The 22,977-nt window shown below is 37.2% G+C and overlaps 1 protein-coding gene across 3 annotated transcripts in view; it reads right to left on the bottom strand.

Annotated features, from left to right (window-relative positions):
- Cfap69 (cilia and flagella associated protein 69) overlaps positions 1–22,977 on the bottom strand; it is a 77,128-nt gene that overhangs the window by 16,153 nt on the left and 37,998 nt on the right. For all 3 annotated transcript variants that reach the window (XM_031379968.1, XM_031379969.1, XM_031379970.1), the window contains 5 exons: positions 20,315–20,363; positions 20,096–20,217; positions 18,338–18,554; positions 15,167–15,331; positions 2,631–2,749 (listed from right to left, as the gene is read on the bottom strand). In XM_031379968.1, coding sequence (XP_031235828.1) covers positions 2,631–2,749; positions 15,167–15,331; positions 18,338–18,554; positions 20,096–20,217; positions 20,315–20,363 — 672 coding nt within the window. The remainder of the gene's footprint in view (positions 1–2,630; positions 2,750–15,166; positions 15,332–18,337; positions 18,555–20,095; positions 20,218–20,314; positions 20,364–22,977) is intronic.

Consider the following 22,977-nt stretch of genomic DNA (forward strand, 5'->3'; position numbering starts at 1 on the left):
CAAAAGACTCATGCATATAAAATAGAGAAAGAAATCTAAAAAGCAGTTGGTTTCTAAAGAATTTGCTCATTCAGTCTTAGTTCTTTATGGTAAATTATAAAGCCAATCACTTTAAAATCAGTGTACTAGTTTATTGTTCTTAGTACTTTTTTCTTTGTGTTTGAAAATGTAAACCATATAAAACTTGTCCAAGACTTCTTCCACATTAGGGTGAATGCAGCTTGGAGTCCTGTAAATGAATAGCAGGCATCAATATATATCATGGGAGATGTTATGTTCTCAGGAGAAGAATAAGTAGTAAGTGACTATTCAATCTTTAATGACTTATATAAACTTATAAGTACTCAGTTTTCTCCTCTTAGCAATTATTTTTCTCAATGCAATGCTATTCTGTTCTAGTTCTTTTTTAGATCATGGTTATTATTTTAGATGAGCAGGCTCAGGACAAAAAAAAATAGTACATTATATGTCAAGATTTGGAGCCAAACCTATCTTTTTCTTCCTATTGCCTCTCCTTAAAAATCTCTCTATTTATGGTATTAGAGAGCTCATCAATTAAGAGTACTCATTTTCTTTCAAAGGAACTGCATTGGATTACTAGCACCTACATGGCAGTTACAGACATCCATAACTCCAGGAAATCCAACACCCTCTTCTGACACTAGTACCAGGCATGCATATGGTGCACAGACATACCTGTGAGCAAAATACTTATAAAATACATAAATCTAAAAATTTTTAAAAATCTATCAAAATTTTTAAATTTTTTATTTTTCCAATTTTCTTATTGAAATATCATTTTATGATACTCAATAGTTCACTATGGAGCTAATAACCATAAAAGAGAATTAAACCATTGTTTTAATGTTCTAGTTTTATATATAAAGACAATTGAAACTCCAAGCAATATTTCTGACAATTCAGCCTACTATGGATAGCTGCTTGGCTACTTTTTTCTTTTTTTTTTTTTTAACACGACCCAAGTCAATTCTGAGACTGAAAGCAAATTTAATTTTTCCCAATTTACTTTTATATCATTTTAGACACATGCAAGTATTAAGGGAGAGCAGTACAATAAGGAACTAGTAAGGCAGTAAGCAAAGTTAAATGATTACTCCCATGACAGTTGTTTCCAAGGGCTTGTCAGAATGACCAAAATACCTGAGCCTATTTCCTTGTCCAAGCCCAAAATCCTGCCTGAAGCCTACTTCTTTTGTTCTACCCTAAAATCAGATTCTTACTTCCTTGTCCTTGGTCAATGTCAGGTCCCTGCCTAAACTTACTTCTTTGTTATGCCCTGATGTCAGATTCCTGCCAAGCAGTACCCCAAAAGGCTCTCCACATCTGCCCCCTTTTAATTCATAAACAAGGCTGAGCCTGACTTAGGTTGTTCTGACAAGAATGCCTTCCTTACCTGTTATCTGTCTTCAAGACAAGTGCAGCTTGTTAGTGTTTGTTATAAACAAACATGACCTTTCAGCACATGCCTCTGTCTTAGGTTGGTAAGGCTCTGTGCAGAATCTTACCTGTCCCTGGCTTGCCAGCCCGTTGAATACTCTGTCTGGGGCTCATTTTTGTTTCATGCCATGTATTTTGGCCACTTTCAATCTGTCATTCTAGTCCTAGGTTTATACTCAGAAGAAGTGAAAGAATTACATTTCCCCAAAAGACTGGATCAAGAGTGTTCACTTAAACTTTTGTTTTAACAGTTCAAATACAAGCTGGGCAGTGGTGGCACACGCCTTTAATCCCTGCACTTGGAGGCAAAGGCAGGCAGATTTCTTAGTTCAAGGCCAGCCTGGTCTACAGAGTGAGTTCCAGGACAACCAGGGCTATATAGAGAAACCCTGTCTCAAAACAAACAAAACAAAACAAACAAAAATAAACAAACAAAAAAAACCCAAACCCCAAAAAACAAACAACAAAAAAACCCCAAAACATAACAGTTCAAATACAAAAAGCCTAAATGCTTATCAATAAGGTATAAGATAAAAAGGTTTTGGTAGGTCATATATTACTATTTAGTCATAAAAAGGAATGATACACATGACACTATGAATAGATTCCAGAAATACATGCGATTTCTTTCTGCATAACAAAACCACACATGGAAGACCAAATACTGTGTGATTTTACTCACTCACATCAGAATTATCAAAACTAATCTATAGGTGTGTGGCTGTGGAACAGATAAGTTAATGTGATACTTGTACAAGATTTTACTTAGACATGCATATTACATGTTCCAATTGGAGTATTGGTAAAATGTGTTATGCACATTCAAAAAATATATTGAAATATATATATATTCAAGCCTTGTACATTACACAGTATGTATGTAACCATACTCTAAAAGTGTTAAAATTCAGTTAGGTTTTAATTTAGTTTATTTATTCGTTGTGCATTTGTATGGGCAGGTGTGTGTTATGATGCATGTTTGGAGGTCAAAGACAAGTTTCTCCTGTTATGTGGATTACAGAAATAGAACTCAGGTTGCTAGGCTTAGTCTGAGTGTGTTTAATTGCTGAGTCATCCCATCGGCCCACATTAGGCAAGACCAGAAAAAAAGGGAAAACCTGTATGGGCACTGGGGACTGGGAGATCTGAGCGTTAGGTTCTGTATTACATACCTTCCTCTGGATATAATTTTCACAAAGACCTGACAGAATAAGTAACGTGTCAGACTGGATTTCTAAGGCAATGGCCTCTTCCTTCTCAGTAGGTCTGCTCATCATAGTTTTAAAAATTTCTGGTAAGAAAAAAATTGAAAATGTAATTATTAGATATATTTTATTATTTACTATTAGGAAACTCCCTTTTAAGAAGATTTTTCACATTCTAGGCCACAACTCCAGCAGAATCCCCCTGCTTTACCAGATGCCATGATCATATCCAGAACCACAGACATCTAACATTTCCTCAGAGCTTGCCCAGTGTGTCAACAGCACCCACCTCCTATTACCATATCCCAGCCCACAACTCCAGCAGAAGCCCTCTGCTATACCAGAGGACACACTGAGTACCCTGAACCCCAGAGGCCACCCAAGCTCCCAGAATCTGAAAATCCCAACCCAGAGGTCACACAGTCTGCCCATACCCCTGGACCAGAGGACTCACCTGTCACCAGAACCACAGGCTACTCAAGGCAGAAGATCAGAAAGGAAATGGAAACCAAGGGGGAAAATCCATTCAACAAACAAACTCTAAAATCAGCCTATAAGCGTATAAGCGTATAATTCAGGTGATAGAGGCCAGTTTGAGAACACAATTAACAATGGCCAGGGCAATATGGCACCACTAGAGCCCAGCCACCCTACTACAGCCCTGGATATTCCAAAAACATCTGAAGCACACACAAAAAACATGACCTTAAAACCAATTTTATGAAGACGGTAAAAGCCCTTAAGGAGAAAATGAGTAAATCCCTTAAAGAAATCCAGGAAAACATAGGTGGAAAAAAAAAAAAGGAAGGACATGAATAAGTCCTTTAAAGAAATCCAATCAAACCAAGAAAAATCAGGTGAAGGAAAATGAATAAAACTGTTTAAGACCCAAAAATGGAAATAGAAGCAATAAAGAAAACACAAACTGAGGGAATCCCAGAGACAGAAAATCTAGATAAATGATCAGGAACTATGGACACAAAATTCACCAACAGAACACAAGAGATAGAAGAAAGAACCTCAGGTCTAGAAGATAAGGTAAAAAAATGATACATTGGTCAAAGAAAATGTTAAATTTTAAAAATTTCTGTCATAAAACATTCAGGAAACCTGAGAAATTATGAAAAGACCAAACCTAGGTAGAATAGGAATAGAACGAAAAGAATCCCATTTCTAAGATCCAGTAAATATTTTTAACAAAATCATAGAAGGAAAATTTCCAAGATAATGGAAGCAAAAAGCAAGATGGTAAAGAAATTCTAATATTTAATAAAACAAATTTTCCACCAAAATTAATCAAAAGAGATGGAGAAGTATACTTCATACTCATCAAAGGAAAACTTTGTGAAGAGGATGTCTTAATTCTGAACATGTGTGCCCCAAAGGCAAGGTCACCTATATTTGTAAAAGAAATCACTACAGCTTAAATCACACACCAGACTGAACATATTAATAGAGGGAGAAGAGACTTCAATACCTCATTCTCATCAACAGACAAATCATCCAGACAAAACCCTAAACAAATAATGGAACTAACAGACAGTATGAACAAAATGAAACTAACAGATACCTACACAACATTTCACGCAAACACAAAAGAATACACCTCCTTATCAGCACCTCAAGGAACCTTCTCCCAAATGGCCACACACTTGGTTGCAATTAAGTTTCAACAGATACAAGAAAGATGAAATAATACCCTGTATCCTACCAAAAATCTGTTTCTTAAAGGCTGACTTCAACAACAACAGAAAGCCTACAAACTCATGGAAACTGAAGAAGTCTCTGAAATAAGAACGAAATTAAAGACTTCCTATAATTCAATAAAAATGAAGCAAAACATACCCAAACTTATGGTATACAATGAAAGTAGTGCTAATAGGAAAGTTCACAGCACAAATTGCCTTCATAAAGAAATTACAGAGTTCTCATACCAGCAACTGTGACAGAACACCTGAAAGCTCTAGAACAAAAAGAAGGAAACACCCCCAAAGGAGTAGAGGGCAGGAATAGTCAAACTCAGGACTGAAATCAATAAATTAGAAACAAAGCAAACAATACAAAGATTCAATGAAACAGAGTTGATTCTTTCAAAAAAATCAACAAGATAAACAAACTCTTATCCAAACTTACTAAAGGACACAGAGAGAATACACAAATTAATAAATTAAGTAAAGAAAATAGAGACATCACAACAGATATCAAAGAAATCCAAAGAGTCATTGGGTCATACTTCAAAAACCTACACTGTACAAAATTGGAAAAATCTAAAAAATTAGACAATTTTCTTGATGAAAGTTGCCAAAGTTACATCAAGAGAAGATAAACAATTTAAACATACACAGCCCCTATGAAAATAGAAGCAGTCATTAAAAGTCTTCTAACAGCACTCCCTCTCCTTTCCCCTTGTCTCTATATCCTTATCCACAACTCTAGCAGAAGTCATCTTCTCTACTGGAGGTTACACTGGTACACAGAACCCCAAGTAAGACCAAGTTTACAGCCTACCTACACTCTTAGAGTCCTCTGAGATTTCCTCAATAGTATTCTCTCCCCCACATCTCCATATCTTGGCCCATGACTCCAGCAGAAGACCTTGCTCTATCAAAGGCCCTGATACCCAGATCCCATTAGATTAAACAAAGAAAGAGAATTACAGACCAATTTCTATCATGAACACTGGTACAAAAATACTCAATAAAATATGCACAAAACATTCATGATCAAAAAGATCCATAATCAAGTAGGCTTCATCCCACAGATGCAGGAATGGTTCAACTTACAAAAATTTATCCATAGAATCTACCATATAAACAAACAAACAAAAAAAAAACCTTGGTCATCTCATTAGATGCTGAAAAACCCTTTGACAAAATTCAACATCCCTTCATGATTAACATAATAAACATCATCAAGGCAATATATAGAAAGCCAATTGCCAACATCAAATTAAATAGAAAGAAACTCAAAGCAATTCCACTAAAATAAGGAACACGACAAGGCTGCTCACTCTCCATACTTGAAGTTCTAGCTAGAGTAGGAAGACAAGGGGGATACAAATTGAAAAGGAGTAGGTCAAAGTATGGCTATTTGCAGAAGATATGATAGTATACATAAGCAACCTCAAAAATGGAACTCTCACAGCTGATAAGCACCTTCAATGAAGTGGCTGGATACAAGATTACCACCAAGGAAAAAAACTCAATAGCCCTCCTATATACAAACAACAGATGGACTAGGAAAGAAGTCATGGAAACAACATACTTCACAACAGCTGTGAATAATATAAAATATCTTGATGTAACTCTTAGGAAGCAAGTGAAAGGCTTGTATGACAAAAAACTTCAAGTCTTTGAAGGAAGAAATTGAAGAAGATATCAGAAGATGGAAATATCTCCCATGCTCATGGATTAGTAGGATTAACACAGTAAAAATGGCCATCTTACCAAAAGAAATCTACCGATTCAAAGCAATTCTCATCAAAATTCCAACACAGTTCTTTACAGATCTTGAAAGAATAATACTCAACTACATATGGAAAAGCAAGAGCCCAGGATAGCTAAAACAATCCTATTCAATAAAAGAATGTCTGGAGCTACCATCATCTTGAATTCAGGTGCTACTAAAGAGCTGTAGTAATGAAAACCGCATGATATTGGCATAAAAATAAACAGTTCGGTCAATGGAATCAAATGTAAGGCCCAGGTATAAATCCACACACCTATGGACACCTGATTTTCAATAAAGAAGCCAGAATTATAAAATGTAAAAGCGAAAGCATCTTCAACAGATGGTGCTGGTCCAACTGGATTTTAGCAGGTAGAAGAGTGCAAATAGATCCATATGTATCACTCTGCACAAACTTCAAATCCAAGTAGATCAAAGACCTCAACCTAAAACCAGGAACACTGAGATTGAATGAAGAGAAACTGGAGAATAGCCTTGAATACACTGGCACAGGAGACAATTCCTTGCCAACACAACACCAACAGCACATGCACTAAGATCCACAATTAATAAATGGGACCTCATGAAAGTGTTTCTGTAACATGGAGGGCTCAAAGGGAGATGAATGAATCTCTCTGGGAAGGGGAAATAGATTGTGGGTGGACTGCATGTGTGTGGGGATGGAAACAAGAGGGATCAGGTCAGGGAACATGGAGAGCCAGGGAGAGACACAGACAGAGACAGACAGAGACAAATACACAGAAAGACATAGAGAGGGGGAGAGAGGTGAAGAAGGAAAGAACTAGGAGGAAGAGAGGGAGGGAGGGAGAGAGAGAGACAGAGAGAGAGAGAGAGAGAGAGAGAGAGAGAGAGAGAGAGAGAGAGAGAGAGAGAGAGAGAGAGAGAGAGAGAGAGAGAGAGCTAGGAGAGACAACTGGAATGAGGGCATCTCAGAGATGAGCTAGATACTTAGTGCAGTGGAAACTCCCAGGAATCTATGAGGGTTAGCTTAGCTATAACTTCTAGTAATGGGCATAAGAGTCTGAATGGGACATTTCCTGTAACCTGGCAAGATTTCCAGTGGTGGGATTGGGATACCAACCTAGACACAAAACTTTGTCCTGCCTGCAAGATGTGCTGGTGTATGTGCAGAAATTGACTGGTCCAGCTTGAGAACTGTATTACTAGAAGGAGGCCAGTCCTGACACTGTCTGGAGGGCCAGGAACCAGAGCCCAGACATCTCAGAGATTCAACATAGAACCAAACAACACTAGGAAAAAAATCAATGAAATGATTCTTAATGATATTCTGCAATATTCATTGAGAGGAACCTTGTATACTTGCTGTCAGAGAAGCTTCATCTGGCAAGTGATGCAAACAGATGCATGGACCCACAGCCTAACATAAGGTAGAGCTTGTAGAATCCCACAGAAGCAGGGAGGAACGATTGTAGGAGCCACAGGAATCAAGGACACCATAAGAAAACCCATGGAACCAACTACTCTGTGCTCATAGGGGCTTACAGAGACTGAACTGACAACTGACAGCAGGGAGTCTGCATGGGTGTGATCTAGGCCCTCTACATATTTGTTACAGTTGTATAGCTTGGTCTTTTTGTGGAACACCTAACATTAGGAGCAGGGACTGTCTCTCACTCTTTTGCCTGCTTTGGGACCCCTTTGGGACCCTACTGGGTTGTCTCTTCCAGCCTTAGTCCTAGTCTAACTGCAACTTGACATGCCATGTTTGGTTGATATTCTAGGGAGGCTTGACCTTTTCTGAAGGGAAATGGAAAAGAAATGCATGGGGGTGGGAAAGGTAGGGAGAAGGAACTAGGAGGGGAAGAGGGAAGCAAACTGTGGTTGAGATGATATATTATCTATCTAACTAATATATAATATGTTTGATATATGATATATGATATATGTGATATATATGATATAAGAATATTTTTTTAAAAAATCATAGGATTTTTCAGTTAGAGAAGACATTTTATTATAGAAGGGGCTAGTTTCATTGCATAGTAACCTAGTAGCTGGTCAGAGGGTGGTATATGGATTTCTTAAGCATTTAAGTCAATTGTCTCACACAAAATTTCTACCTATATACACATATAACCCCAGGAATATAAAATATCTCAATATAATTATCAGTGTTACAGATGTAGAAATGTTAGTACAGAGTAAGTAGAATGCCACTAAATCATAGCCTAACAACTTATTTTGACCACTAAATTTTGCTTAAAAACATGTAGTTCCATGCAGCAGAAATGAATGCTTCTACAAATTTGTTATCAAAATGTCTGACTGTAGGTTGTTCTACCTTCTTTCTGCTTTGCTGGTAACAAACGTGGGAGACCTTTCTAAGTGTGTGCTCTAGCTCCATTATTTCCTTTCTTTTGTCTTCTCTATCTTCTCCTCAAGTCTACATAGAGAGAATAGCTCCTGCAACTTTAGGTAGCCAGACTCCATGAGCTTTCAAAAATCCTCCCCTTGCAAACAAACCTGAAAATGACGCAACAGTCACTACCACTGATCAGGTGGCATTCACAGTAAAACTCTCTCAAAAATGGAACTTCCTTTAAGCTTTAAGAATTTAGGAAGTCTCTTTTAAACTGGTAAAAAGCATATTGTCATTAACAGAAAGCTACAGAGTTGTTTCCAAAGAATCCAAAATCTATTGACACAGCTGCCTATGGAACTATCCTTTTAGGAGGGAGGGTGGGGAATGAGAGCCCAAAGAACATAGCAGAACTTGTTAGAGAGTCAGCACAGGGTCCTCCATGCTCAGGGGGGATCTGTGTTCCTTTATTAGAAGTATCTACAAAAATCCTGTGACAGCTGGCTACAATTCTCTTTTCAAGATTACCTCATCTTACTTCCCAATCTATGATGGAAATTATGGGCCTTTGATCTGGAGCGTACAGTATGTTAATAAAGAATAATTTTCTTCATTTTTTAAAGGTACCTTGAACTCTCTGCCTGTATTTTCTCTGTTCCATTCTTTCTAACACATAGCATTAGATGGCTCTGTATGTAAAGATGCTGGGTTGGAAAAGCATGGTAACATGTGCTTGATCCTGGAAACCTATGCAAGGTGATGGAAGTAGAGAAGTGACGACATAAAGATGTCCTATGACCTCCACATGTGCATTATGGCACATTTGACCACACACACATACACACACACCATGTATACATGCATACATACATATACACAAATTTATATTAAAATAAAAAAAGCCTACAGTATTGCACATACAGACTAGCTAAACAGAATCTCTAATCTCTCCCTTTGAAGTACAGAATTTAAATTCTTATTTTCTACTCAAAAAATTTCCAGTTTGGTCACTAATTGCACAATTAACTCTATCTCCTCATGCTTGTCTTATGAAACTTGGGCTCCATTTATCCTTCGGTGAACATGTTATCTTGCATATTTCAGTACTGTATCTCTGATCACAAATACCCCTTTGCTTGAAAGAGTAATCTTTATTCCCTCTTTTTGAAACTATCATCCACTGAATCTCCATTTAAGACTGCTCAAATTTGAAAATAACTAAGCCTCTTTACCTTTGGTAACATTTACTTTCTATACCACTCATTAGATGCCTAGCTGAGAGTAAAAGGTAAGACTCTTTTTTTTTTTTTTTTTTGGTTTCTCTGTGTATCCCTGGCTGTCCTGGAACTCACTCTGTAGACCAGGCTGGCCTCGAACTCAGAAATCCACCTGCCTCTGCCTCCCAAGGGCTGGGATTAAGGGTGTGCGCCACCACTGTCCGGCCTTCTTTTGTTCTTATTAGGGCAAGTTTCTCCAGCATTCTGATTGATAGTTTTTAATCTCTCTATGAAAAAGCTCTCTGAGGAGAAAGCATATTTCATGGATACTGGATTTGCAATGCACTTCCTATATTCTTGAGGGTGGAAGATGGAATTGCTATAAAGCCCTGCTAGGTTAAAAAAAAAAAACAAGGCTCCTGCATCTAAGAATTGTGTAACAAAGATCAACTTTGAATGAAAGGAAAAATATCCTGCGAGAACACTTGTTTGCTATGCTTCCCTTAACACATCCCCTCAGCTGTGGCAGGATTACTATCTCTCCTTGGATATACAAAGATTGCATTTTGAGCTAAAAATGGATCCTTTGGACTGGATTTTGTGCAATGGAATGGACATAGTTGTGATTAAAATGTACTTCGTGTTGAGTTATTTTAATCCCATGTTGAGCAAACTTCACTTTTATATAACTTCACTTTCAATTTATTTCTTTTAAACTAGGCATGGTAGTGCAGACCTCTGATTGCACAATTCAGGAGGCAGAAGCAGGTGGATTGTTCTGAGTATGAAGTGATCCTTTTCTATACAGTTGGGCTGTGTCTCAACATATATGTTTGTTTGTTTTTCTCATGAATATTATAATCAGAGAGCACTATCTCTTTTCTGATTTTGGATGAAAAATATTTTAATAAGTAGAGGAGTCTTTTTTAAAGCATATTGCAATTAGTTGGCATCTAGCAATGTTCCCATTTAAATCGTGACTACCTCCCAAAGTCCTGTGTGCTGGGAAGAGGTGTAAAGTTTAAGTGGTGTGGCCTACTGGAAGAGAGGGTAATGGGAACTTGGTCTTTTCCTGTTTCTCTTTTACTTCCAGGCCAGCATGACTTAATGCTTTAACCATAGGCTCCGAAACATCAAGCCAAATTACCATGGGTGGAGATCTGTAAAACTTTGAGCCAGTTTCTCCCAGGTATTTATCATAGCAACACAGAGCTAACATGAGCAGAGTATAGATGCTCTTGAGAAGCCAAACTCCAGGAAAATCTAGCTCTCTAACACAAACTGGTATAGTATTTGCATATGAAACTGTATGTGTATTATTGTATACTTTGAATCACTTCTGGATTACTTGTAATTCCTAGTACAGTGGAAAATACTATGCCAATAATTGTTATAAATTACTTCTTACTAATGACAAGAAAAGTCTTTTTCCACTCAAACAGACACTTCTATGGTTGGTTGAATATGTGGAAGCAGAAAACTAGGCTGCAGAGGGCCAATGACATGACATTTATATGAAGCAAAGCCCGAGACAGCATGGGAGAACTGGAAGGGGAGAGCTGGAAGACTTATGTATTTTCAAATAATAAAGGGCAAAGCAGCTTGAACTGGATGTTGAAATTCATGAATTTTCTAGTATTCATGAATTTAGAAAAGAAACTCTTGGATACTTTTCTCTACACACAGATGTGCTGGTAATTCTGAATTGATTGGAAACTTTATCTGCTTTGAAAATGGCTCTACACTGCTTGGCAAGAAGTGGCAAGCTTATTGAAAAATGAGACCTAACAATAGTTCACTTAAATTAAGAAGGTACTATTTAATAAAGTAGTCTCTAACTGAGGAAATACATGTTTAAAGGATTAATGAATTAAAAGGGAATTGCTTGTAGTGGTAGATTTGCCCAATCTAGGCGCACAGCTTGTATTCATATTAATTGAGTTGTGTTTTCATTGCTGGGGCATATTTGGATTGGAGATTTACTGCAATGAAATGGGGCCCAATATATTGATTTGAACTTAACTAACCTGAGATATAAGTTCACTGCCCCCCAACCCCTGAATGGGCTTGGGCAGTGATGTAGGCCGCAGCACTGATTTGAAGCTGACTGGGTTTGAGAGGCCTACAAAGAATGGCAGAGAGGCATCTAAGCCCGAGAGAGCCTTTCTGTGTTTACTCCCCCCACCCCCACCCCGTATCCTGTATCCTTCGCTCTCCACCCTGCCTCCCCCACCCCCAAACAGGGACACAGACAACACGTGTCTTTCTACACTCACCTCCTTCCTGTGAATAAAGACACAGGAGGCAAAGGTACAAAAGGGCTAGGTAATTCATTGCTATAAAGAGAGAAATGTAACCTTTTGATATTTAAAGATGGGAAATTTCACCTGTGGTTAATAACGAGATAGGGACTATTAGTCACTGACTCCAAGTAGAGAGAGCAGTGATAATAGCCTGCTATGGACAGGTATTAATTAATAGAAGCATGTGGATCCAGGTAGAGAGTATAACAGATAGATATTGTAATAGGTATTAGTTAAATAAATATTTGTGGCCCTAGGTAGAGAACACAACAGATAGATGGTATAACAGGATAGCTGCTCTAGGCAGAGAGCTTAACAATTAAAAACTATCTGCTTCCTATAGGCAGATATTAGTGGAAGTTTGAATTAACTGCTTTAAAGATGGTATAAAGATATATTGGTCTAATAAGTCTTACAGGATACTCAGATTCTGTCTAACATGCACTCTACAGGAATTTTGGGTTTAAATCTTGTTTTGACAAGCTGCCTCTTACAAGCAGGTATAGATAGAAGTGTGAATCAATTGTTTTAAAGATGGTATAATAAAATCTGCAGGAGACTCATATTCTCTAATGTGGACTCCACGGGAATTTTGGGTTAATATCCTGACATGATAAATTAGAAAGGCCTAAATAGGCTAAAATATGTGCAATTTTGAGTATTGTGGTTGTTTTAGTTTTATTGCTTCTCTGGGACAGAGGGCAAGCTACATGTTTTCCTGGTTACTGGCTGAAGGATATGCTGATTTGGGAAAAAGGTTTTGTCTTTGTGTTTTTGGGAAAGGTGATTAAGGTATTTACACCTTCCAGAGTTATATGGATCAGATTTTACAGGACCTCCTGAAGAACTAGATTCCAGAGAATCAAACAATAAGGTTATCTTGATGATGCTAAAATTTTGTTTTGAGATTTACATATTACAGAATATACAGCCTTGGTGAATTTCACCATCAGATATGCTGAACTGAACTGCCTGAACTCCTGATGTCTTGGTTTTTCATCCGGATCTAGTCAGGACACATACATCAGAGACTAATACAATCGTTGATGTGGCCTTCTTAAAGTCAACCAACTCATCCATTTTCCCTACCCTTCTCTTCCCCTTCAAAAACATCTCAATGCCCATATTCAGCTTGAAGAAGTTATGAAGAGTTGTCATCCCAGTTCCCTAGGCTTTGGGGCTGGAGGTGGTTATCGTAGGTTGTCTTCCTAGGGAATTTCTAGGAATTATGGTCATAATTCGAACAGGGAGGACTATCTAGAATTGGTTGCATAGCCATAATCTCATTTGGTAGAAATGAGATTTAATTGTTACTAAACTGAAGTCATAATTTCTTAAATGGTACATAATTTGATGCAAAATCAAAAGTTTTCATTGGTATACAATTCTTCTATTGATACTAAAAATTTTGAAGTGCAGGGCTTAGACCCAGCCCTTCTATTGCTGTTATTATAAACAGATATGAGATGTTTAAGTCTGAGTTAAAGGTAAGGGCCAAATAGGAAATTCATGGCTCTGAGTTCATTGTTAGGTTGTTTTCAGTTTTTTTTTTTTTTTTTTTTTTTTTTTTTTTTTTTTTTTTTTTTTTTTTTTTTTTTTTTTTTCCGAGACAGGGTTTCTCTGTGTAGCCAGGCAGAGAAATAAATTAGGGAAACAACACCCTTCACAATAGTTACAAATAATATAAAATACCTTGGTGTAACTCTAACTAAGCAAGTAAAAGATCTGTTCGACAAGAGCTTCAAGTCTCTGAAGAAGGAAATTGAAGAAGATCTCAGAAGATGGAAAGATCTCCCATGCTCATGGATTGGCAGGATTAATATAGTTATTTTAATTAGAGATGGCTGAGAATAGTTAATAGAGAACAGTCCTGATTACTTTACATAGGTAAGTTGGTTTTCAAAAACATCAGAAATCCACAGAATATGACACTTAATGTTATTTATTAACTTGTTGTTGAGACAAGTCTGCTCCTGACAGCATTCTCTTTCTTGAATTCAAAGAAGAAATTGATCATCAATAGAGTTGCTCCAGTTGTGGCGAGAGAGCCACTAGGCAAGAATTGTCTCATTTCACCTACAACAAAATACTGTCCAGAAAAAGGACACACTATGTGAAACAGTCGACTAATAATCTCTGTCAAGACAGGGTAATCAGCCCTTTAAAATCCTGCATTACAAAGGTCTATCCGATGACCCTAGGCCAGAGGCTGGAGACTGATGCTCCAACCTTTTGAAGTATAAGGGGCTGTCCAGGTGGTCAGCGGTCTCTATAAATTGGCTAAGTTTTGGAAGCTATATTTTGGGCTTCTCATATTTTCAGGTAATATTAGTCATTCTTGGATTTCCGACAGGGTTGAAGACTGGCAGTCTCAGAGCCAGCCAAGCTGTTTGGCATTGAGAAAGATAATATAGCTTTGAGAACATGGTTTTCAGATGGTTTATAATCTAAAGCAAGGACATGAGTAAGGTGTAGAATTTAAGATAGGATAGATGACAGAAGTTCTATTTAATTAACAAAGATGATAGACTGGGTGTTAGGTCTCTTGTACTTTATAAATTATAAAATGGTAATAGTTGTGTTCAATTATATCTGATATAATATAGTTTTTTAATTGGACAGAAAGGGGGAAGTGTTGCAGATCGCCCTGGGGCTAATTATATTTGATGTTAATTCCATTCTCCTGTGAGGGACTGCGAACAAGGAATTAGTCAGCATTCAGATGATTTCCTGTAAACCTTCCCACCTTAATTGATAAAATTAAGGCTAGAGCCAGTGATTGGGCAGAGAAGGTGAGGAAGGTGGAGCTGAAGGTTGTGGGAGAGAAAGGGAAAGAAGAGAGGATGATGGGGAGGGAGAGGTGGAAGGAAAGCAGAAGAATCACATGGCCTGGAGAAACCGCAAGTAATAAGGGGTCTCATAGATGGGGAAGATGGTAGTGAAGTGGTAGATCTGCCCAGTCTAGGTGCACAACATGTATTCATATTAATTGAGTTGTGTTTTCATTGCTGGGGTATATTTGGGTTGGAGATTTACCACAACAATTGCTTGATATCAACAAAATGAAACAAAACCAAGGAAAATGGTAAGGATATGCTCATTCATAAAATCAATTTGTAGAAAAATATTTCATAGAAAGCTTTTAGAATTATAAACACCAAACTTCCCCCAATGGGCTACCATGCACTACTTTACCAATCAGTTGATGAATAACCCCTCTTTCACAAAGGTCCTTGTTCACAGTCTCATCTTCAAGATAGACCATGGCTCTGAGGAGTCGTAAAGTGTAACGCATCTGGGCAAACTTGTTTCCACGGCCACCTGTACCATGGAAACTGTTACCATGAATGAAGTAGGAATCTGTGGGAAAAATTAATAATTTAATTTATACTAAGAAACCCAGAGCCTGAAACATTTCAAGTAAATGTTATTTATAAACAAAACAACATACACTATATTTTAAATATCTATATATTTAAGGAGATGTTAAAATGCAATCATCTTTGCTTTTTTCCTTTTTTTTAACAGGAATATTGGCTCTCCCTTCTTTCATCCTAGTCTCAGAATGGAAATATACTTCCTAAAATTTTACCCAGAGGTATCATTGTTTGTGCTTCTTGAAATGTTTTAAAAATTACTCACATTGGGGGTAGAGCAATAAACAATACATACTGTACTTCCAGAGAATCCAAATTCAGTTCCCAGCACTCACAGTGGGTAGCTCATAATCACCTGCAACTCCAGTTCCAGGGGTTCTGATACCTGTGGCTTCTACACACAATCACACTCATGTGTGCACACAAACACACAATTAATAATAAATAATAAATAAAAGTAATAAATCTTTTAAAATTATTTATGGTATCATATGTAGACGGGTCATTATTTTAGTTGCCTGCAGCATTCATTTAAAAACAAATCAGTTTATCCACTCACTGGTACCAACATTATGGTGGACATTTTATCCTTGTCCTGAATGGAGGAGTGGTTCTCCGAGTGACCCAGGTCATATAGGAAAGTGACCAAATGGCCATAAAGCACAAAACCAGTTGATTTTTTTTTTTTTGTTAAGTCTGTTAAATATTATATAGTAGCTCACTTTTAGCTTAACTTGCATTTCTCTTATTACTTCTCTGGTTGAGCTCCTAAAATGTTTTCAGAACATCTGAACCTTTCTGAGGAACATGGTGATCCCCATTTTTTCTATGCCTGTTAGCTGAATTACCTTCTTGCTAAAATACATGGTTTTAGAAAGTTCAATTTGAATTCCTCATCAAAGAGTAGTAGCTGCTTGAGATTATGGGTTAGTATGCTACAGATTTTGTTACATAGTTGTTTATAATTCTTATAATTGTTCCCTCCATCAACTTTTTCCTTCTGCAGCTTAAGCTCCTGAGTTTTTAAAACCAAAAAATTCTTTCTTGATGCCTATCAGAATGATATCTGTCACATATTCTTTAAGAATCTTATAGTTTAGGTATTTAGATTTAAGCCTTCATTTTGCAATCATTTTTTTTAAAAAGGTGAGAGAATCTAAATTTTTCATTTTCCTATGGAGGATCCATTTCTTCCACCTGATCCTTTTCTCATGGACTATCAGCGTCTCCAGAAATGCTTCTCTCACAGTCGACTGACTGGTCTGTCCCTGGAACAGCACCCCATCATTTAATTACTATAGTTTTATGGCAGGTTTTGATTAAAAAAAAAAAAAGCAAAGTAAAATTTTCTCTCCTTTCTTGAGGCAGAGCCTCATGGGTCCCAAGCTGGTCTGGAACTTGTTAGTAGCCGAGGAGGTCCTCCTGCCTCTGCCTCCTAAGTGCTGGGATTAGAGGTATATGTCATCATACCAGGTTCTCAGCACGTACTCTAATAACTGGCGTATGTTCCTAATATTCTCTTCTCCTTTTTGTTGTAATACATTATATCAAAGGTTCTTCTATAAGTAGCCTCAGGTTACGGATTTTTAAAAGAATTCAAGCACTATTGTGCATTGTGATGAAGTCCAGGTTAAATCTTTGCTTTTATTATGTGGTCAGAAACACATTATGTAACTTCTCAGACTGGGTTCTGCCCATCTGACAAACCAGAGGTAGAACTGCATGAGGGACTCTGCAAAGTGAGTGAGGCCCAGCACGTAGGAGGCAAAAGTAACTGTTAGCTACACATCTTCTTATGACGTAGCATTTTCCATTTTGCCTCGGAGTATTATGTAAATATAAAACAATGTGAATGCTGCTGAGAACTGTTTTATTTACTAATTTAATAAGGTTAAGTTTAGCAACTTAATGTATTAGAAGGTAGAACATACAAAGGGTAAACATGTTATCTCCTTTGTGAATGAATCCATGATTTTCTTTCCTATTTGTGAGACAGGTTGCTCAGGTTTGTCTTACAGTCATGGGATCCCAGAAGTCTCCTTTCATAGCTGGGACTTATAGTCTGGGTCTGGCTACTGCTCATGTAAAGAAAATGAATCCTATAATATTCTTTTCATCCAGGTGTGGTGGTGACTGTCTATAATCTTAACACCCAGGAGGCTGGGGTGGGAGGATTAGGAGTCTGTGGATAGCCTAGTGAATTCTCTGAGTCTTTCCTTTCTCTTTCTCATGCCCCCAGCATGTTCTAGAGAAAAATTAATGACAGAAAGAAATTGGATCTTCCTGATCAAATTTGTAAGCACGTGGATATATTTATTTTCATTCTAAGAACTGAATAAAATAACATTTGCAAATTGAGGCTTTTCTCTTTGACATACAATATCTTAGAGCTAGTGTTTGGGGCTAGATAACTACATTTTAAACTTTATGAAATTATTTAGGGATTTGTATCCACTTTAGCCTAAATGTATTTTCGGAAGCTGCCTGGAACTCAGTAGACAATGTTTGTTGGATGAATATACTAAAATATTGTTCAGATAAATTTCCTTCCTAAGTATAATCTTTGTATAGACCGCATAATACAAAAATTTGAATAAAATTATACATATGATTTCTTTTATACATTTATTAATTATACTTAGGATCCTGGTTAAATTTTAACTTTTGAAATCTCAATGTTTGTAAAACATTTGTTTTATCTTTAATTATGTGTAAGTGTGTGTGTCTATGTGGGCACTGAACACCCTGGAGCTGGAGTTACAGGCAGGTGAGTCCTCCCTGACACAGGGGCTTAGAGCCCAACTCAGGGATTCTGCTGAGCCATCTCTCTAGCCCTAAAATCTCAGTGTTTATTAACTCATAAAATTCACTAAAAGAATGAATTCAATAGTTTGGTTTTCTTCAATGTAACTATTGCTTTTCTGTGCAAATAGTGAGAGTTCAGTTGAAATGCAGACCAGAGTCCTGACAGATCCTGAAGGGCACTCACCCTCATGCCCACACCATTCTAGAAATGCAAGAATCCGAGCATTGCCATTGCATGACATGTACTCTTCTATTAACAAAGGAGCCACTGAGGACAAGGTAGCAATCGCGTGCAGTTGTAGTTCTTCATACTGTGCTGCAGACCACTCGATAATTTTGAGTCTCTCAGGCTTTTTTACATAGGTAAACAAAGCCAAAATAACTTTGCCATCAATTAATAGCTATAAGAAAGGGCAGAATATGCTTTGTTAGGAGCATAGTTAAGATACCTTTATTTAATTTAGCAAAATTAAATACAAGATCTCAAATTTGATATTTCAGTGATAATTTCAAAATAATTCCCTTCTATCTGTGACAGTATAGACACCCTAAACAAAAAAGATAACACACTAGCCACCATCAAGGCCAGCTTTGCAACACTAAGAACAATGAGACATTTTCCTGGGGTGTGAGCTCTTCAGCTGATGATAGCAGAAAATATACATTAGTCATTTTTGATGCAACTCATGTATATGCTTCTATATATAACAAGATCATAGAGGTAGGAGATTGGAGGCAATAAATGGGTGGTGTTTCTTTCCTCATTTTTCAGTTTACTTTTGTTTATAGTGCTAGGGATCAGTGCTAGGGCCTCGTGCATGCCAGTCCTACAGCCCCCCATTCACCTGTGCCTCCAGCCCTCAAAGGCACATACATGTAATAAGAGGGCACTGCAAGCTAATTGTTTCTTATGTACAAATTAAAGAATTGATATACCATATCAATGACTGTAGTCAAGTCACAAGCTATTTATAATTAGACACTTTAAGATTTTACAGTTTTAGTGAACCTAGCATTTTGATAAAAAATTAAAACATGAAAAATTATAAAATGACCAATGGCAAAAGGAAATGGCTAGTGGTTAATACAATCACTAATACTGGTTGATGTGTATTTCAGTTAATGAGAATGTAAAACTCCATCCTATATAGTACCATTTTTCCTACTTACTTAACATTAGTCTATGTAACAATTATGAAGTTTTTTTAAAAAATCTGTACTGAAATTACTAGCATGTCACTTCATGGTGTACATTGAAAGAGAATGAGACTTGGAGTTGAGTAAGAGCAAGAAATATTAGTTCTAGCATCACTGAAAACTCAATGGACAATATTTGAAATACTATGTGACACAACAGAAAGAAAGATGGGTGAATAAAAAATGTGTGGAGAAAACATGGGCTCATAAGGGTCTGAGACCAGCATAGAAGAGGTCAGCAGTTACTGTCCATTACATCATCCCTTTCTGGAGAGTCAGAGGAGACTGATAGGCCATGTGTGCAGACTGTGCCTGTGACTAAGTGGTGGAGTGCTTGCCTCAGTGGCAGCAGGACAGTGCTCAATCCTGAGCAGCAGCAGCAGCAAAGAGGGAGGGAGGGAGGGGGGAGGGAGGGAAGGAGAGGGGGAGGGAGAGAAGGTAGGAGAGAGTGGTCTAGGCTGTGTAAACTATTTTTGTTTTATGTTCTCTTAGGAGATCTGAATATAGTGCTCAATCTCTTAACTTCTACTATTTTTTTGGTGTGTGTGGTTCAAAGTTATCCTTTGTGTTTGCAAAGGACATTTTAAAGGACTACAACTCAAGCTGATAAGGCTGTTACTTTGTATGGTATAGAAATGAATTGGTTAATGAAAGATTTGTAATCGTGATTTTTAAAAATACTATGCTATAATATAATATAATATAAGATGCTTTTATTAACTTTTCTATTTTGAGTCATCTTTACCTGTACAGTAGTTAAATCTTTACATAAAATCACAATGATATTGAATAGCAATTTCTTCAGCTCAAAATCTTCATAGCAATTAAAAAGCTTAAGACTTTTTACCAAAGGGTTTTGACTTTTAACTATGAGAGAAAAACACAGGGAATGAAGTGAAAGCTAAAGTTACACAGGAGACTCACCAGGACACCCACAAAATGCTCAAGGTGGTACAATTTTTACCTTCATTAAAAGTTGCAAATAGTATCAAATCCCTGGTAAAGCCACATTCCTATTACAAACACACAAAACAAGCAGAAAGGTGAAATTGGAACAGCAATTAAACTACGGGTGTCCATAGTTGCCTACTATTCAGTTGCTGCTTATAATTTCCATACTGCAATTCATTTGCATTTATAATCCTACAAATAATGAAGAAAAGTGAAAAAGCGCCACCATGTCTAGACAGCTTGCATTTACTTACTTTAAACTTGCTGAAGCTTCTAAGAAGTATTTTATATTAGTCCTTACATGCTATGTGAGTGAATTGTCATCACACACCCACCTAGTTCTTACCTTTAAGTGATGCCACAGCAGTAGAAAGGCCAATTCTTTTCAATGGCTATTCTTTTCAATGTTACCTTTATCCTAATCACTCTCTGTACATTAAAGGACAGCCAGGGAGAGCAAAACAGCACTATTTAACACAAAAGCCCTGAAGAATGACCAGACCTGCAAATACCTCTGCACAGGTAACTCATTTTTGACAGAGACATGCTGACTGGACTTTGTATATTAAGCAAAGTTTATAGGTGCACGTAATACTTGGCCTTTGCATTGACAGCATGATTTTTCTCCTGCTTCAGTATACACATGGCTCCTTTAAAAATATAAGAATATTTTTGCTTTGGTCTATATTCATGCAATTACTGGAATGTTGACATTGACAGACCTGAGAACTCACTGACTGGCTATAGCCTGTCAGACAAACACAGGGTCTATCTACTTATGGAGGACTTAACTAGGTGTTATGTCGGACTGCTTATGTGTTTTCACAGTATGAATTCCACGACTTTTCTTACGTTGGACCACTTGATGTACACTGACAGGTACTGGGATCTTTATAGGTTGTATGGCTGATGTATGAATAGTGATCTTATTTTTTAATTAATTAATTAATTAATTATTTTTGAGACAGGGTTTCTCTGTATAGCCCTGGCTGTCCTGGAACTCACTCTATAGACCAGATTGGCCTCGAACTCAGAAATCCACCTGCCTCTGCCTCCCAGGTGCTGGGATTAAAGGCATATGCCACCACCACCTGGTGAATATTGTGATTTTAATCATTCAATTATTTGTTCACTATACAGTAGAGAGAGGGGCTGGAGAGATGGCTAAGGAGTTAAAGGGTGTGGACCCAAGTCCAATTCCCAAAACCCACTTCAGGTGGCTTACAACCCAATAACTCCAATTCCAGATGTTCCAACACTGCTTTCTGCCTCTGTGGGCACATATACTCATAGACAAGCCAACAATCATACACACATACTCAACATTTAAATATTGAAATAAATATTTTTAAATATAGGGAGAATTGGCTTCTGATATGGCTGGGTAGTTATAATAAAACAAAAATATAAAAAGCATCAATCTTGTGTTTCTCTCTTAGTAAAGAGAAAGTAGACACTGGAAGAAAGCTGGAACTTTGATAAAGACTAAAGAATCCACTGTGTAGATTATCATACTAACTCCTTTTAAAATGGGCTTTTAGCCCAACAGCAATCCTATTCTACACCTTGTGTGTGCATGTTAAACTCAAAGGTAAACCTACAGTCTAAATGGACCCAGAAATCGGAGGACTGAGGTAAGCACAGCCACTAGAATGAAAGGTACAGTCTCCTAGAGTAAAAAGCCAGAAACAGAATCAAAATATGCACACAAATGTTCTGACTCTGGCTGCTGCCTGATCTGTCCAGATACAGATAATTCTACATTTGGTAACTAAGGCTAGAGGAGCCAAACTGAGATTTGAGCCATAACCCACCATAGATATGAACTCAGACAAGTCCAAAGTCTACTCATAATAAAACTGATAAAGTACTCTTCAGAGGCCTATGTCAAAATCTATAGTAAAGATACTCATAATGAATGAGAATAAAGAAACTACTTAAAGTAGAAATGGTAAAAGCAAATCAAAGGGGACCAGGAGTGGAGCTTGGTGGTAGAGTCCTTGCTAACCACACAAAAAGCCCTGGGCTTTATCTCCAGAACTGAAGAAAAGGAGAAATTCTAAGATCTGAAATACAAGCACACTAGAAATGGTTGTTTGTACAATGGATGAGACCAGGAAAATTAGTTAATTTAAATATATAGACCAATACAACCACCCAACCTGAGGACTAGAGAGAAAAATTCTTGAAAACAGTGACTAGAAGCCTAAAACCATATGAGAACATTTAAAAAACTAACTAAGTGTATTAATATCTGGAATGATACACCAAATTGGGAGAGAATAAACTAAAAACAATCGATGAAAATAATGACCCAAATTTGTTCAAACTTGGTGAAAAAATTATATATGTAGGACACTTTAGAAAGTATAAACACAAAAGTGATAATGTTCTGGCATACTTAAGTAAACCAGCTGAACACCAATGATGGGGAGAGGGGTCTAGAAAACAGAATTTAAAGGACACTTTCATATCAGGAAGCAAGAATTCCAAATAACCAGTACTTACCAGGAACAGCAGAGAGCACAAGACAGTGGAACATTATCTTTCAAGTGCTAATAGAGATTTTTTTCAACCTAGAATTCTATATGCAATGAACATAAATTTCAAGAATTAAGGTAAATTACCGATAATTTTAGATACAAGAAACCCAAAAGACTTTGTTGAGAGCAGGTA

The sequence above is a fragment of the Mastomys coucha genome, unplaced genomic scaffold, assembly GCF_008632895.1.
Source record: "Mastomys coucha isolate ucsf_1 unplaced genomic scaffold, UCSF_Mcou_1 pScaffold19, whole genome shotgun sequence".
In the NCBI taxonomy this organism is placed as follows: Eukaryota; Metazoa; Chordata; class Mammalia; order Rodentia; family Muridae; genus Mastomys; species Mastomys coucha.